Source organism: Scyliorhinus canicula, chromosome 2 (genome assembly GCF_902713615.1).
Source record: "Scyliorhinus canicula chromosome 2, sScyCan1.1, whole genome shotgun sequence".
Classification (NCBI taxonomy): domain Eukaryota; kingdom Metazoa; phylum Chordata; class Chondrichthyes; order Carcharhiniformes; family Scyliorhinidae; genus Scyliorhinus; species Scyliorhinus canicula.
Window position 1 is genome coordinate 243,392,408 of NC_052147.1, and position 18,371 is coordinate 243,410,778.

At 43.1% G+C, this 18,371-nt stretch overlaps 1 protein-coding gene across 1 annotated transcript in view; it reads right to left on the reverse strand.

Annotated features, from left to right (window-relative positions):
* dars1 (aspartyl-tRNA synthetase 1) overlaps window positions 1-17,303 on the reverse strand; it is a 123,313-nt gene extending 106,010 nt beyond the window's left edge. Inside the window, exons 1-3 of the mRNA XM_038789924.1 lie at window positions 17,095-17,303; window positions 5,564-5,660; window positions 4,076-4,105 (exon numbers count right to left, since the gene is read on the reverse strand). Coding sequence (XP_038645852.1) covers window positions 4,076-4,105; window positions 5,564-5,660; window positions 17,095-17,117 — 150 coding nt within the window. The 5' untranslated portion in view covers window positions 17,118-17,303. The remainder of the gene's footprint in view (window positions 1-4,075; window positions 4,106-5,563; window positions 5,661-17,094) is intronic.
* Window positions 17,304-18,371: the final 1,068 nt, after the last annotated feature.

Genomic DNA, 18,371 nt, shown 5'->3' on the forward strand with positions numbered 1-18,371 from the left:
GTGAATTGGCCATGCTAAATTGCCCCTTAATTGGTAAAAATGAATTGGGTACTCTAAATTTAATTTTAAAAATTAGTGTTTTCTGACTTTTTTTTCAAATTTAGAGTACGCAATTTCTCTTTTCCAATTGAGGGGCAATTTAGCGTGGCCAATCCACCTAACCTGCACATCCTTGGGTTGTGATGATGATACCCATGCAGACATGGGGAGAATGTGCAAACTCTACACGGATAGTGACCCATGGCCGGGATAGAACCCGGTTCATCAGCGCCATGAGGCAGCAGTGCTAACCACCATGCCGCCGGTATTTTCTGACTCTTGGCCCTTCTGCCAATTTGAACAGTGGCTACCCATAATCTCTAGTCAGACCTCTGCGGATTTTGAACATCTCCATCAAATCTCCTCTTAATGCTCTTCTTTGAGAACAGCCCCAGCTTCTCCTGTCTATCCATGTAACTGAAGAACCCATCCTTGGAACTATTCTCATGAATGTCACGCAATGATCAACTCTAACAAGAGAGAATCTAACCATCATCCCTTGACATTCAATGGCATTAACATAGCTGAACCCCCACTATTAACGTCCTGGTTGCTACCATTTATGAGAAACTGAACTAGACTAGCCATATAACACTGCAGCTGCAAAAAGGTTAGAGACGAGGAATCCTGTGACAAGTAACTCAACTCCTAACTTCCCAAAGCCTGTCCACCATCCACAAGCTGCAAGGAGTGAAGCTAAAACACTCAGTGAGCATGACATCATTCAGGACAAAGCAGTCTGCTTGATTGGTGCCCATTCCACAAACCTGCGCTCGCTCCACCAATGCAGTGTCAGCAGTGTGTACTACCGACAAGATGCATTGCAGGAACTCAACAATCAACCTTAGACTGTGCCTTTCAAGTCCACAACCACTATCAACCAGAAGGACAAGGGTAATAATAATAATAATAATAATAATAATAGCTTATTGTCACAAGTAGGCTTCAATGAAGTTACTATGAAAAGCCCCTGGTCGCCACATTCCGGCACCTGTTCAGGGAGACTGGTACAGGAATTGAACTTGCGCTGCTGACATTGCTCTGCATTGCAAGCCAGCTATTTAGCCCACTGTGCTGAACCAGCCCCTGGTAGCAGACACATGGGAACACCACGACTTGGAAGTTTCCCTCCAAGGCACCCACTACCCTGATTTAGAAATGCATTAACGTTCCTTCACTGTTGCTGGGTCAAAGTCCTGGAACTCCCTCCCTAGCTGCACCGTGATGCATCAACACCATATGGACTACAACAGTTCAAGAAGGCAGCTCACCACCACCTTCTCAAGGGCAAGAAATGCTGATCTAGTCAGCAACGCCCCCATCCCTTGAATGAGTAAGAAAAATAAATATTTTTTGCACCAACACCTGTGCCTTCACATTCTTCCTAAAATGTGGTGCCCAGAATTGGACAGAAAACTCTAGTTGAGGCTGAAGGTTCACCACAACTTCTTTGTTTTTGTACTCTATGGCTCCATTTATAAAGCCCACAATCCTGAAAATCTTATTTACCACTTTTTTTTATTTGCCTCGCACTTTCAATGAGTTACCCACATGCACTCCCAGGTCTCCCTGTTCCTGCACCATTTTTAGAACTGTATCCTATTTATGTCACCTCTCCTCGTTCTTCCTTTCAAAATGTATCACTTCACATTTTTCTACATTAAATTTAATTTGCCATGCGTCTGCCCATTTAACCAGCCTGTTTAAATACTCTTGAATTCTATCACTATCCGTTGAATGGCCTTCTGCACTGGCGGCATTATTTGATTCTCAAAGTTCACCATGTCCAAAATTTGTAAATTGTGACTGCACTCCCAAGTCTAGCTCATTAACATGACGAAGAAAAGTGGTGATCCTTGTATTCATAGAATCATAGAATTTACAGTGCAGAAGGAGGCCATTTGGCCCATCAAGTCTGCGCCGGCCCCTGGAAAGAACACCCCACCCAAGCCCACGCCGCAACCTTATCCCCGCCGCCCAGTAACCCTACCTAACCTTTTAGACACTAAGGGGAATATTAAGGAAGTGCGCACAGGCATACGGTCATTGCTTATTTTTTAAATATTGCCACTGAATGTATTTAAATATTTGTTAATTACACTAATTATTTTCTTCCAAAGCAGGAACTGCCAACCAGATATTGGGCAGCACGGTAGCATAGTGGCTAGCACAGCTGCTCCACAGCTCCAGGATCCCAGGCGCGATCCCCAGCTGGGTCGCCATCTGCGCGGAGTCCGCACGCCCCCCCCCCCCCCCCCCCCCCCCCCCCCCCCCCCCCCCCCCCCCCCCCCCCCCCCCCCCCCCCCCCACCACCACCCATGCCCGTGCGGGCCTCTCTCGGGCGCTCCGGCACCCCCCACGGTCCAAAGACACGCGGGCCAGGTGGACTAGCAACGCCAAACCGCCCTAGCATCCAAAAAAGGTCAAGTGGGGGTTATTGGGTTATGGGGACAGGGTAGATATGTAGGCCTGATTATGGTGCTCTTTGTAAGGGCCGGTGCAGACTCGATGGGCTGAACGGCCGAACCCATTGTATACCTTTGGCAAGTCAGAAAGTATTTAAAAGTAAAATTAATTCACCATTCTTAAAAATATCATAGCTAGATCAACCTGTATTATATTCAGAAATGATCTCTAAAAATTTAACTGGCTAAATATTAAGTTTAGAACCCAAAAAGAAAATACTGAAAAATCTCAGCAGGTCTGGCAGCAACTGTAGGGAGAGAAAAGAGCTCACGTTTCGAATCCAGATGACCAGCTTTGATAAAGGGTCATCTGAACTTGAAACATGAGCTCTTTTCTCTCCCCACAGATGCTGCCAGACCTGCTGCGATTTCCCAGCATTTTCGCTTGCCTTTCAGATTCCAGATCTGCAGTAATTTGCTTTTATTAAGTTTAGAAATCGGTTGACGTACTTATTAGTGTGGACATTTAAAAATAACAAGATGTGCACTTCTGAAATGTAGTCATAGCTAAAATATAGGAATCTGGTGGCCATTGTGCTCAGAGTAATCCATCGTTGTTTATGTCAGTTTCAGAACCAGAGAACACAAATGCAAAAATACAGAAGATGCTGGAAATCTGAAATAAAACAGAAAAGTTCTCAAAATACTCAACAGGTTTGGCAGCATCTGTGGAGAATGTTCTGATAAAAGGTAATTGACTTGACGTGCTAACTCAGGTTCTCTACCCATGCCTGCTGAATATTTCCAAAATGTTTTTGTTTTACTGGCATTGCTCAACCAGGAACCAAAGTAGATCAGTGAATAAAGTGGTAGATACTTCCAGACCTGCTGAATACTTCCAACATTTTTTGTTTTATTTTATATGCGAATTTTAAAATTGAGACATTACTTAACTTGCAATAATGACAACAATCTTATTAGTGTCACATATAGGCTTAAATTACACTGCAATGAGGTTACTGTGAAAGGCCCTAGTCACCACACTCCGGCGCCTGTTCATGTACACTGAGGGAGAATTCAGGATGTCCAATTCATCTAACAAGCACAATTTTCAAGACTTGTGGGAGGAAACCGGAGCACCCGTATGAAACCCACGCAAACATGGGGGGAACTTGCAGACTCCACGCAGACAGTGACCCAAGCCGGGAATCGAACCTGGGTTCCTGCCGCTGTGAAGCCACAGTGCTAACCACTGTCCTGCCATGTGGTCAATGAGTACAATGATGATTAAGGCCAAGTACTGTACTTTTTTAAATGGCAGACAGCGCTACCAAATGGGTAGGCAGTTGGATTTAGACAAAGCAAACTCTTCATCCTGTGCATAGCATGGAGTGAGAAAAAAATAGGATATGGATAACTTCCATAAGGGATAATCAATTTATAAGCAAACGTTTCTGAAGACTACACATTTCATGGGCAGCTTAAAAGTTGTCCTGACAGAATCAATGTATATCTGAACCAGAAATTGCAGACGGACTAAAAAGGGAATTATTTAAGATACCATAGCATTAGAGTAGTTTTATCAAAGTTTATTTTAAAAATTCAAAACTTTCAACTTGATAAACACCTACCTCTTCATCACCTGCTTGATTTTCTGATGCCTATAGGAAATAACATTAAACCAAGAGGAAAGTTAACAACCTGATGGTTATAACAAACAAATGTATTTCAACTGAATATGCTGGAAATATGATTATTTTACAAATAGATGTTTTTTCCATTATTTGAGGTTCCCAAACATCTGAATCAATTTCACATTGAGTATGTCATTATTCAAGATTGCCACAAAGCTAAATCAATTTAGCTAATTATCTTATTTAAAAATGAGAGCCAATCACATCCCCATAACTTTTAGGTATTGACTATATCTTACCGTGTATATTTAAGGCAATTTTGTCAAAGTATAGTTTGAAACGTTACTCTGATGACTTGGTAAGCAAAACCTGAGACAAATAGACTAACCAGCCACAAGTTCAATCCAAAATCGGTAATATGTTAGCTGATCTCAACCACTGTAGCATTTTAGTACTACAATTCAGGCCTAGGGGCCCCTTGGTTAAGCATAGAAGAAAAAGCATAGGTGCAGTGAAGAAAGAGGAGAGACAAGCAAAAATAATTCAGAAACTCTTAGCTGTCATTAGGTGACGTGCAAGAATATGTCCATGTGTGTGAACCTCTGATAGAGTTGCATTACTTCCTATGGTTAAAAGGTTTGCAGGCACTCACTAATGGAAAGTGTTTATCAGACAGGACAGCAGAAGGGCGCTGACAACCATGAGCATGCAGCATTAACCACTTCTGGAATGAAGTGGAAAAAAGTGGAGAAGAACAAATGGAAACCATACTTATGAATTAACATGCAAATATGTTTCCTGACCTTGCTGATAAAATCCAGAATGTAACCCCCAAGCTCAAATATGAACGGAAGACTGCAGTTTACAACAAAGGTTAATGCTGCAGTAACACTTTTAATACTGCTCTGCCCCAGACTGCAGGAAACTACAAAAGATTGTGAATGTAGCTTAATCCATCACGCAAACCAGCCTCCCATCCATTGACTCTATCTATAATTTCTGCTGCCTCTGAAAGGCAGCCAGCATAATTAAGGACACCCACGCACCCCGGACATACTCTCTTCCATCAGGAAAAAGATACCAAAATTTGAGGTCATGTACCAACCGACTCAAGAACAGCTTCTTCCCTGCTGCTATCAGACTTTTGAATGGACCTACCTCGTATTAAGTTGATCTTTTCTCTACCACCTTGCTATAACTGTAACATTATATTCTGCAGTCTCTCCTTCCTTCCCTAGGTACAGTATGCATTGTTTGTACAGCATGCAAGAAACAATACTTTTCACTGTATACTAATACATGTGACAATAATAAATCAAATCAAAATAAAAGGCATGCCAATTGGCAAAGCTTCTGGGTTACATTCTGTGAATTTGTTTATTTTAAGAACTGCAAAAACTACATCTACAAATCTAAATCTTCTTGCCACCAATCTCTCATATTTTGATAGAACTGCATGCATCTGAAAACGTGTTTCAAACTGACCAATTTGGCCTGTTTCTCAGCCTTCTTGGCAGCCTTTTCTGCTTCCTTTTGCAGTTTCTTTGCTGCCTTCTTCGACTGCGGCTGATCCTCTTGGACACTGTAATGGATACAATTGACATATTTGTTAAGTGGCAAAATTAATTAAAATCAGCTTTATTATTCCATCCATTGGGCATTTCATACACTTCCTTGAGTATGTTCAAGGATTCTTAGAAACGAGAGGATTTTATTCGATACAAGTGTGGTTTAATAATTTCTAGATAAACCGTTTTTACAATACTGAGAATTACAGATACTTTATTTGCCATTCACCTCAATCAAACCAAGTATCATAGATCACAGTAGACCAGGGGTGGGTAAACTACGGCCCGTGGGCCGCATGCGGCCCGCCAAAGGTCTTTATGCGGCTCACCAAGATCAAGTCATAAAAAAAAACATTTAAAAAAAAAATAATGTTAATGGGGATGGGGGGGGGGGGGGGGGGGGGGGGGCGCGCGCGCGTGGCTGTTGGGTTACTGGTATAGGGTGGATACGTTGACTTGAGTAGGGTGATCATTGCTCGGCACAACATGTGTTTCATGTGAAGTTTCTACTTTAAAATATTAATTAATAAAAATTAATTGCTTTTTTTTCTTTAAACTGAGTTACTTTGTTTTTCAAATAAATGTGTTTCATGTAAAGTTTCTACTTTAAAATATTAATTAATAAAAATTAATTGCTTTTTTCCCTTTAAAAACCTTTTATTTTGGCTATTTTAAATATTAATTATTTTACTATGCGGCCCTTTAAAATTGTGAATTTCTGAATGTGGCCCTTGCACGGAAAAGTTTGCCCACCCCTGCAGTAGACTAATGTGATTACATTCAATTGCTAAGCTACTTGTTCAGGAAACAAGCACATGAAAATGTTTGTCATGGGATTCCAGCTGCAGGGAAAACAGACAAAAGGAGCAGGTGGTTTCAGTTAAAAACTGCTTTGCTCTTGTTAGTCACCTTTTTACTTCCACCAAATGAACAGGCTGAAATTAGAATGCCCAAGCGCAGGATAAGCAGACACAATGATATTGTATTGGACTCAATAAAACTTGGGAGTGAAATCTCAATGGGGAGGGTAAATATGGCTAAATCAACAACTGACTTTCACACACAATAGCCTATAGAATCAGAAAGCTGTTCTGCAGTTCCAGAAATCAAACACATCTACGAGCAACACAATGTTGTATAGAGATAAGCAACAGATCTAATATCATGATTCAACTCCCACAATCAATGGATAAACCTTTTTTCTTACATTGAAATGGAACTACTTCCAAAGAATGAAATGAAAGTCGCCATAGCCCCAGAGGTCCATAGGCTGCTCTCCTCTTTGAGAGCTGACTGGTGGTGATTTAACCTGAGGATCACCACACAGCGAGGGGCAACTTTGAGAAGGCAGGCTCTTTATGGATAACCTCAGCCGGTATGGGAATTGAACCCGTGCTGTTGGTGCCTCTTCGCATCACAAACCAGCCATTTGGCCAACAGAGCTAACCGAATATCATGCTGACAATTGACATAATTCCAGAAACATCTCTCAACCCAATCCAAAATTATAATTCTAACCTCTATTTCTTTTTTTTTAATATAATTTTTATTGGAATTTTTTACAGAAAATATAAAACATAACGACAAACAATGAAATGCAACAAAATAACCCATAATAACTGCAACACCCCCAGACCATATGTATCCCATCCCCCCACCCCCCCAACCCCAATGAACAACAAAAGAACTTAAAAATAAATTAAAATTAAATAAACAAACATAGCCATTGTCCGCCCCCCCCCCCCCTTTTCCCTCCCCCTTCCCCCCCCTCCCCACCGTGGTTGCTGCTGCTACTGTCCCTGTACCCTATCGTTGAGCCAGAAAGTCGAGAAAAGGTTGCCATCGCCTAAAGAACCCTTGTACCGACCCTCTCAGGGCGAATTTGACCTTCTCGAGCTTAATGAAACCCGCCATGTCATTGATCCAGGTCTCCACGCTTGGGGGCCTCTCATCCTTCCATTGTAGCAAGATCCTTCGCCGGGCTACTAGGGACGCAAAGGCCAGCACACCGGCCTCTTTCGCCTCCTGCACTCCCGGCTCAACTCCAACCCCAAAAATCGCGAGTCCCCATCCTGGCTTGACCCTGGATCCCACCACCCTCGACACCGTCCTCGCCACCCCCTTCCAGAACTCCTCCAGTGCCGGGCATGCCCAGAACATATGGGCATGGTTCGCTGGACTCCCCGAGCACCTGACACACCTGTCTTCACCCCCAAAGAACCTACTCACCCTCGTCCCAGTCATGTGGGCCCGGTGCAGCACCTTCTAACCTCTATTTCTAGGTGCAGTACTATTATTGCAGGCCAGGAACTAAAAGCACCCAGCCCCCTAACCTCTGTAAAACTCAACATTATTTCCCAGCCTTCAGAACTGATGGTTCAGCATGAAATCAAGTCAATCAACTAAACATCATTTTTATTAGTGTCACAAGTTGGCTTACATTCCCGTACCGGCCTCCTCGAACAGGTGCTGGAATGTGGCGACTAGGGGCTTTTCACAGTAACTTCATTGAAGCCTACTTGTAACAATAAGCGATTATTATTTACACTGCAATGAAGTTACTGTGAAAATCCCCTAGTCGCCACACTCCGGCGCCTGTTCGGGTACACTGAGGGAGAATTCGGAACTACCTAACAGCACATCTTTCGGCACTTTTGGGAGGAAACCGGAGGACCCGGAGGAAACCCACGCAGACACTGGGAGAAAGTGCAGACTCCGCACAGACAGTGTCCCAAGACGGGAATCGAACCTGGGAACCTGGCACATTGCTTATTCGACTATGCTTATGAAATTGTCCCAAAATAAAAACTAGCAGCTTTTCAAAGTACCATCAATCAAAGTTATGATAGAACCACTTCTATTTGTTGTTCCCTAATAAGAAGCAACACATGTAGGGGCTGGTTTAGCTCACCAGGCTAAATCGCTGGCTTTTAAAGCAGACCAAGCAGGCCAGCAGCACGGTTCAATTCCCGTACCAGCCTCCCCAGACAGGCGCCGGAATGTGGCGACTAGGGACTTTTCACAGTCACTTCATTTGAAGCCTACTCGTGACAATAAGCGATTTTCATTTAATTTCATTTTCATGTTTTTCAGGCCGTTCTCACCAGGGGGATCTTCTTGTCCCGCCCGACGGTGGGTGCCCACTGCGAGTTTCCCAGCGGCAGGGAGTGGATTCAATGGGAAATCGCATTGACAGCGGTGGACCAGCAGATCCCGCGACCTGCGGTCCACCTCTTGCCACTGAGAAACGCCGTGGGGAGGTGCGGAAAATCCCTCCCACTATCTTTTTCATTAAAAGTAAAAAACCTCCAACTACAGTTCCTTAATGTACGCAATGATTTAAAAGCAGCTATTTTCTTACTTCAAATATATTTAATTACAGGTCACTATATAAAATCACAGATTTTAAAATGTTACCAATATTCTGCCCCTGTCCTTACATACGTTTAATGTCCATTTAAGTAGGCCTTGACAGTGAGGGACATGCAAACAAGGAACTCAAAGACCACTAACGATCTGTAACAATTAAATTATCTCACCAAATGCTTGTTCAACTTTCACTTAAAATGACTGCATTCCTGAATAGCTCATCCCTAATATTTACTACCATGTGAAATAGCTTTATTTCTGATTGATCCTTTCGTCATCCTTCTTCTGAACTTTTCCCCATGTCCCTTACTATTATTGCTCTATTTATTTATCTCGGTGAACCACAAGCCTTTCCCTTATATCGATCAAATGACCACATTACCAGTTAGTTAGTTCAAAAGATGGTTTATTTACATACACAAGAGTTATCTCAACATGCAAACACAATATCTACTACGAGTTAAACTACACTTATCAACTACAATAACCTAAACTTAACTTCAGGGCGACCGGTACTGTGCAAATGGATAAAGGCCTTTATCTGGATTTCATTTGGCTGGTTCGAAGAAAGTAGCTCTGTCTCTGCTGGGCTCATCAGTCAGGTAGCGATCGTTGGTCTTGAACTTAACTGGCTGTTCCTGCTGCAATTGGCACAGGCCGGATCCAAAAGAGACAGAACACATGGGTGTGCTGTTTTTTATCCCTCTGGGATTTTGCGCTCTTTGGGATGGTCCTTAACCTTGGACCCAATAGTTCGACAGGGCTCTGATCACTCTCTTCAATTTCGGCCAATAAAGGGTGTGCCTTGGTAGCTGGGCGCGTCCTTAGCGGTCATTGACTTTGGCAGTTGTGCTTTCTGAGTAAGGGGAGTGGCGCCGATCAGTCTGTGGCTGTACCGGTTGCTTGATAGGAGCTCTATTGTCCTGGGAAAATGGGCCATTAAAATTAAATGAGTGGGAGTTTCGGTCAGGTCTGGTTATCTGTGTTTTAGATACACATAGGCTGTGTATCTGTCTGAGTCCTGGGTTGGCCATAATTCCCATGGTCCTTTGCAGGTGGCCATCTTAGATGGTGACACTATTCTCAAGGGCATGGCAAAGTTTCTCAGGGTTCGACATTCTGATAGCCTTAGATGTTAAATACTTCCATAAATGTCCTTTCAGTCTTCTCTACTGTAAACAATCTCAGCTTTCTGACTCTCCATCTAGCTCAGGTATATGATTTGTGGTACCAGATAGTAGGTATGTACATACCTGGAATGTAGCATGCTACACTGAGTTTTACAGAACACCTGGTACATAGGATGAACCAAATGCTCAGTATAGCATCTGATAATTTGCGATCTGTACAACAAAACGTCCTACTTATCTTATTTGCCATTGTACAAACACCATCTACAAGAGCACCAAAAAGGGGTCCTGTGCTCCCTTTTGTAAACCATGGTATGAACAGGAGTGAAGGTACCAGCAGCTGCAGAGTTTTAGATGAGCAGACATTTATGGAGAGTGGAGTATGGGAAGTTAGCCAAGAGAACATTGAAAGAGCCAAGATGAAGGCAACAACAGCATGAATGAAGGTTTCATGATGGTCTGGGGCAGGTGTAATGTTATGGAGATGAAAAATCTATGTGCTGAGAGGAAATGTGGTCCACCCCCACATCTCAATCCCTGAGCCGTCGCAGCCCCCCAAGCAGCACGCCTCGGGGCTGCATGTGAGCGGATCACCCGAGGGCTTGTTACACCCGGTGCAATTTTGCACCACGGAGGCATTAGGTTTCACAACACCAAAGTGCTGCGGCAGCTCCCTGACATCCGGGTCATTGGGCGTTGGTGCTGTAGAGGGCCCGCCATCCGATGCCAGGCGATTCCATCTCCATTCCGGAGCGTATTCCAGAATTATTCCTGGAACTGTCCAGTGGCCTGGCGTCGCAAGAAGAGCGGGTGTCTGAGCTACTGCCTCCCTCTGGTCCAGTTCCCCGAGAGGAGCCCGCGAGTCAACGATCCGGGGGGTGGGATCAAGGCACACCCAGGGCTAGTTGGTGGGCCCATGCCATCTGTCACACTCACTGTGGCGGGAGACTCGGTCCCAGACGGTGAATGCCCAGAGGGGGAACATCTGCTCGGTGGGGGGCACCGGGGATGGTTTTGACTCCATCTGTAGCGAAGCGGTGGACTCCCTCGTGCCCGACACGGAGTTGTCCCTCATATCCCGAGGGGAACTCCGGGATTTTTAACAAGCCAACCACGATCGGCAGAACCAAGTGCAGCTAGACCTCAAATGGCTAGTTATCAGTAAACAGCGAGTTGGCATAAATGGGTATTTTTCTGGTTAGCAGGATCTGATAAGTGTGCCATAGGGATCACTGCTGGGGCCTCAACTCTTTAAAATTTATATAAATCATTTGGATGAAAAGACTGATGGCATGGTGCTTAACACGAAGATAGGTAGGAAAGTAAGTTGGGAAAAGGACATAAGGTGGCAAATAGGGTTACGGATACGTTACGTGAATGGCCAAAGATGTGGCAAGTAGAGTATAATGTGGGAAAATGTGAAAGTGTCCTTCTTGGTTGGGCTAATAAAAGAGAAGCATACTAGCTAAATGGTGAGAGATTGCAGAGCTCTGAAATTCAGGCACATCTGGATGTCCTACTGCACGAATCATAAAGGTTAGAATGCAGCTACAGCATGTAACTAGCAACGCTAATACAATGTAATAATAATAATTTTTATTATCACAAGTAGGCTTACATTTACACTGCAATGAAGTTACTGTGAAAGGCCCCAATCTGGCACCTGTTTGGGTACACAGAGGGAGAATTCAGAATATCCAATTCACCTGACAGCATGTCTTTCAGGACTTGTGGGAAGAAACCGGAGCACCCGGAGGAAACTCACGCAGACACGGGGAGAAACTGCAGACTCCACAAAGACAGTGATTCAAGTAGGGAATCGAACGAGGTACCCTGGAGCTGTGAAGCAACAGTGTTACACCCTGTGCTACCGTGCTGCCCAATGTTCTTGTTTATTGCAAGGGGAATGAATATAAGAGTAGGGAGGTTATGCTTCAATTATTCAAGTCATTGCTAATACCACACCTGGAGTATTGTGTACAGTATTGTCCTCCTTACTTAAAGAAGGATGTAAGTTAATTTGTACAGTTCTGGTCGGCGCATTATAGGAAGGATGTGGAAGCATTGGAAAGGGTGCAGAGGAGATTTACCAGGATGTTGCCTGGTATGGAGGGAAGATCTTATGAGGAAAGGCTGAGGGACTTGAGGCTCTTTTCGTTAGAGAGAAGGTTAAGAGGTGACTTAATAGAGGCATACAAAATGATCATCAGAGGATTCGAGAGGGTGGATAGTAAGAGCCTTTTTCCTCGGATGGTGATGGCTAGCACAAGGGGACATAGCTTTAAATTGAGGGGAGATAGATATAGGACAGATGTTAGAGGTAGGTTCTTTACTCAGAGTAGTAAGGGGGTGGAATGCCCTGCCTGCAACAGTAGTGGACTCGCCAACATTAAGGGCATTTAAATGGTCATTGGATAAAGATACGGATGATAATGGAACAGTGTAGATGGGCTTTAGATTGGTTTCATAGGTCGGCGCAACATTGAGGGCCGAAGGGCCTGTACTGCGCTGTTATGTTCTATGTTCTTAAATATCTGAAATGGGCAGGCTTGTACCTGCTGGAGTTTAGAAGAGTAAAAGGCGACTTGATTGAAACATATAAGATTCTGAGGCGACTTTAGAGTGGCTGTGGAAAGAATGTTTCCTCTTGTAGTAGAAGAATCTAGAACATTGGACCACTGTTTAAAAACAGTCAAGTGGCCGGCTCCTACTCCTAATTTGTATGTTCACATGTATGTTCATTTGTTTAAGGAATTCAACTCTAGTTTCTCTAAACTTCTCTTGATTACAGATATCACTCGAGTAAACTTACGCTGCACTCCCTCCAAGGTCAATATATATCCTTCCTAAAGTCTGGTGCCCAGACGACTCAAAGTACTCCAGGTGTGGTCTAATTAGGCTTTGTATATCTGAAGCATGAATTCTATCCCCTTATATTCCAGTCATATAAAGGTCAGCATTCCATCAGCCTTTGTGATTACTTTGTGTGCCTATTTTCAACAGTTTTAAATTATCTTAAGCGTTATTACCTTCAAAAATAGACCACAAAGCATTGTAACAGTCAATATTTTGAAGAGAAACCGTTTAAAATGAACTAACACTAAAGCTATTACATTTAGCATGGATGTTTACTTAAATTTTATTCAGAATTAGACTTCAATATCTGACCAAAGGAAGTTGGGACTTATTAACTTTGACTCAATCCTGGTCGAATCCACAAGAATGCATAACAATCAACTGTTATCTTTAAAACAGCTGCTCGAAGCTGTGAATTGCTACACCTGCAACTTTTATGAATGGTGAGACTATACCAAAAATTTTAGTTTCAAACATTTCCTCTGGCAAACAGGAAAATCCGAGCAGTGATTTCCTTCACGTAACACTTATAGTTATGCCTGAAAAAATCCTTTTGACAATAAAAATCAGCATTAGAAGTTGGTAAAATGCCAATGAGGACTCAACTCCAAATTGGATACGGGCTATGCTCAGTTCTGGTGTTTATATCAATATCTCACACTCTGGGAAAAAAAATAATTTTTGTTGGTGTTTACAAATAATTTCCCTTTCTGAAAAAAAGCCTGTGAACCATATAAACCTATCAATCAAGGACAGCACAATTTGGACAACTGTCTTCTCCATGATGGGTCAGCAGGGGATTGTGCCAGAGGAAGCAAAATAATTATAATTTTACTCTCTTTGCCTGATGCAAATATTTCAGCTATTTCTACTATTCAATCAATTAAGTTAGGTAACTTTTATACCTCTGCCAAACAAGGCAAATGGGTTGAGCAGGGGGTCCAAAGATTCAAATGCAAAACTGCAGCAATGAATGAAATGCAACAGTCATGAAATTTCAACTACTAGTCCACTACTGTCTGGTCTTAAATCATATCACATACCAGTGGAATATGTGTACAGATCATTCTAAGTCTATTGACAATAGATGTGGTGCTTTTTAAAAAAAAGAAAAACAGATATTTCATGTTGAAATATTTTAGGTTCGGCTTTAAACTATGGACTATATGTGCAACTTCAGATAGAAATAATAAACTGTACAGATGAGATAAATCCAGAATATAACAAATTAATCCCATAAATCAGGAATCAAAGACATACTCTTCATAGAATCATTGAATCCCTACAGTGCAGGAGGCCATTCGGCCCATTGACTCTGCACCCACCTGGACTCACTTCATTGCTCTATCCAATAACCTGCACATCTTTGGACTGTGGGAGGAAACTGGAGTACCTGGAGGAAACACACACATGGAGAGAACATGCAAACTCCACACAGACACCCAAGACCGGAATTGAACCTGGGTTACTGGTGCTGTAATGCAGCAGTATTAATACTGTGTTACCCAGCCATCCTCAAATTAGTGAAAAGTAAGAGTATTTTAAAGATTTCTCTTACTCAAAAAAAGTGATTTATAAATGTTGAAATAATCACTGGCAAAATGTAAGAGATTTAAAATGAAGGCAGGTATTATAATGGGAGGATATAGGTGAGCTTAATAGGCCTGAAATATTTTCTTGTCTTTTCCTTTAACTATGTTATCCAATCATACAAGTAGCACAACACTGTCATCTCTGACTGACAACTAAAAATGAAGCAAAACAGGAAGTTGCTCTTCCGGATTCTCAATCCTGTTAAGAAAAGTCAACATCTTTCTGATACTTCCTTCTGGCTAATTCTGTGGGAAAGCACCTGCATGCAACAATTTACAATACAAATCATTAGAATAACCATCAGAGGTCTTCTCTGGCTGAGATATTATAGCCCATCGCCCAGCTCAGAATAGATAAAATGATGACATGACTGTAAGCATGAGCAGTGAGTAATGTCTGGCTATTTTAGCTTAGGGACATTACATTGAGGGCAATACTATCCTCACTTGGCCTTCATATAACCCTGCACATGTCACTCATTAGAAAGCCCCTCTTTTTCCCTTCTCTGAACTCAAGAGACTAGCTGTAGCTCCGCTGTTCATAGGATGATACAGCACAGGGAGCCAGTCAGTCCCTCGTGACTGTGCCAGCTGTATATTAGAGCCATCCAAACCAGTACCAAACAATTTTCCTGCTAAGCTCTGTGGGTGCGCAGCAGCTTGAAAAATACAGCATAAGTCTTGTTTCGTGATGAATAACCCATATGCACAGCTTCACAAAATAATTTAAAGGGACCACGTACAACAACTACATTTTAAAGGGAGATTGGATCCACACCACTTATTTCCATATTGTTCTGCAACTCTTCACCTTCAACTGTTTATTTAATACCCATTTAAAAGTTATTATTGAATCTACTTCAGCCACCCTTACAGAACACAAGCAAATCATAACGTACTGCATAAATCTTTCTCTTCCGGTCATCTCAGACTCCTTTGCCCATTATCATAAATTCCCTTTGCAACTGGAAAATAATTTCTCCTACTTATTCTGTCAAGGCCTTGCACAATTTTAAACATTTCTCCTTAACCTTTGCTTGAAGAAAAACAAACCCAGTTTCTCTGGTGGCACATTTGGCTTAAGTCGCTCATCCCTGGAACCACTAGTGCACCTGCTCTGCACCCTCTAAAATTTTCACATCTTCCTAAAATGTGACCCCACAATTGGATACAATACCACAGTAATAGCTAGTTCATCATCACTTCTTTGCTTTTGTACTCCCATATAAAGTGCAGGATTATTTTTTAAACTATTCTTTTTTTTAAACTCTCTCAACTTGCCCTGCCAACTGCAATCATTTGTGCAGATCATAGAATGTATAGTGCAGGAGGCCATTCGGCCCATCGAGTCTGCACCGGCTCCTGGAAAGAGCACCCTACCCAAGGTTAACACCTCCACCCTATCCCCATAACCCAGTAACCCCACCCAACACTAAGGGCAATTTTGGACACTAAGGGCAATTTATCATGTCCAATCCACCTAACCTGCACATCTTTGGACTGTGGGAGGAAACCAGAGCACCCGGAGGAAACCCACGCACACACGGGGAGGATGTGCAGACTCCGCACAGATATACCCATAGGTCTCTGATCCTGCACCCTCTTTAGAATTGTACCCTCTAGTTTATGCCTCTGCTCTTTCTTTCCAACCAAACATAACACTTTTCCACTTCTCTGTTAGATTTCACCTGTCACGTCTGTCCACTTATTCCACCAGACTATGTCCTCTTGTGGTCTATCACCATCCCCTTTACAGTTCACAATACTTCCAAGTTTTCTCATCTGCAATTTTTTAAACTGTGCCCTACAAACCCAAAGCCAAATCATTAATATAACTTAGGAAAAGTAATGGCCCTAATAATGAGCCACAAGGAAGCAATGCTCTTTCCCCCAGTTTAAAAAAAAGCATCACTATTCTTTGTTTCCTGTCCATTAACCAATTTTGTATTCATGCTGACCCTTTTATTTCACAGGTTTCAACTTTACTGGTAAGTTTACGATGGGGCACCGTATCAAATTCCTTTTAGAAGTCCAACTCTCTTGCTTCCTTGGAAAACACACCTCAAAACGAAGACTATTTAACAAACAACTTGATGATGCGTCCTAGCAATATATGGCACAGGGTCAAATGGTCTTTGATGACAAGCTGGGACGGTTTGTTGTGTTCAGAGGTAGTCTTTAAGTGACAGATATAGGTCGTGAGCTGGATGGAGGAAAGCCCCACAGTTCACGAATAGGTTGGGTGGGGACCGGGTAATTCCCCAGTTGGGGTTGGGTGGAGGGCAATCAGCCGAGGGGGAATGCCCAACAGTTCTGGAGCCGGAGATGTGGGGGTTTGTCCAGAGGAGATCCCCTCACCCCGCGGTCCTGCGGGGAGGGGGTGAGGGTGGGGTCACTGGGAGGGGGAAGAGGGTGATGCAACACCAATAACAGCGCTCTCTCTCTCTCTTATCCTTTCAACTGATCGTTTTCCCTGCCACGAGTCCAGCCCCGGCTCTTACCCTCCGCTCTCTCCCTTTGTCATCGTCTCGATTTCGGCTTGAATCAAACCAGTCTGCTGAAACAAAGGATCGTTAAATAAAATGCATTCGCCGCCTCACGGCTGCCTCAATCGTCCGGTGCGGAGAGACCGGAAGTGAACGCGCGGTGCGCCGCCAGCCACGGCTCCGGGCGCAACGCAGACCTCCAGTCATCGTTCCGGCGTCGGCCAAAGTTTCCCCAGTCCAAAACGGGCAGTAACAATGAAGGAGCGACAGGCCCCGGGCTCGGGGCCTCATGCAGGCTGAGCCTGAATTGGTGGAATGGACAATCATGGAAGGGGCTTTCCATAATCCATTGCAGAGTAAAGCCCATCCCAGAACAAACCAAAAAACGTTGTGGTCAAAAGTGTGCATTTATACTATGTTTATGTTGGTTTCATGGTGTTAGCCTTGACAAAGAGTCATGGGACACAAAACATTAGTTCTTTTCTCTCCCTACAGATGCTGCCAGACCTGCTGAGTATTTCCAGCATTTTCTCTTTCATTTCAGATTCCAGCATCCACAGTAATTTGCTTTTATTTAATACCAATTAAACATGCTAATATAAATCCAGGTTGTAGGCCCACATTCAACCTTCAACAAAGCAGAAGGAGTTCCAGTGTTTCTCAGGGTGCTCTGGTTTCCTTCCACAGCCCAAAGATGCACAGCTTAGGTGCATTGGCTATGCTAAACTACCTCTTCGTGTCCAGGGATATGCAGGTTAGGTTATGGAGGTCGGGTGGGTGGGCAGGGAATGAATCTGAGTAGAGAGCTCTTTTGGAGGGTTGGTGGAGACACAGTGGGCCGAAAGGCCTCCTTCTGCACTATAGGGATTCTGTGAAACATTTTTTTCTTCATCTGTATTCAATTGTGATAGTGTAGGTGGATCATGTGTGTAAGTGACCACAATATGATAGAATTTACACTGTAGTTTGAGAAGGAGAAGCTGGAGCCTGATGAATGGTATTGCAATTAAATAAGGGTAACTAGAAAGACATGAGGGAGGAGCTGGTCTTTTGTTACTTTACCATAGTGTGTTTGCTTGCACGACTGAACATAATGTGTTACTCAATCCAGTTGCTGATGAGGTTTTCCGTATCTTGAAAAAGACTCTTAAGTTGTCCAGAAGTAATGAAAGGTTTATTGAGTTACTAAATTAACAATTGCGTGCAGTCTTTACTTTAAGATCAATATTAGTAGTAAGGTTACATGATCTAAATACAGTATCTATGTTTGACTACACTAATCACTCTGAGCT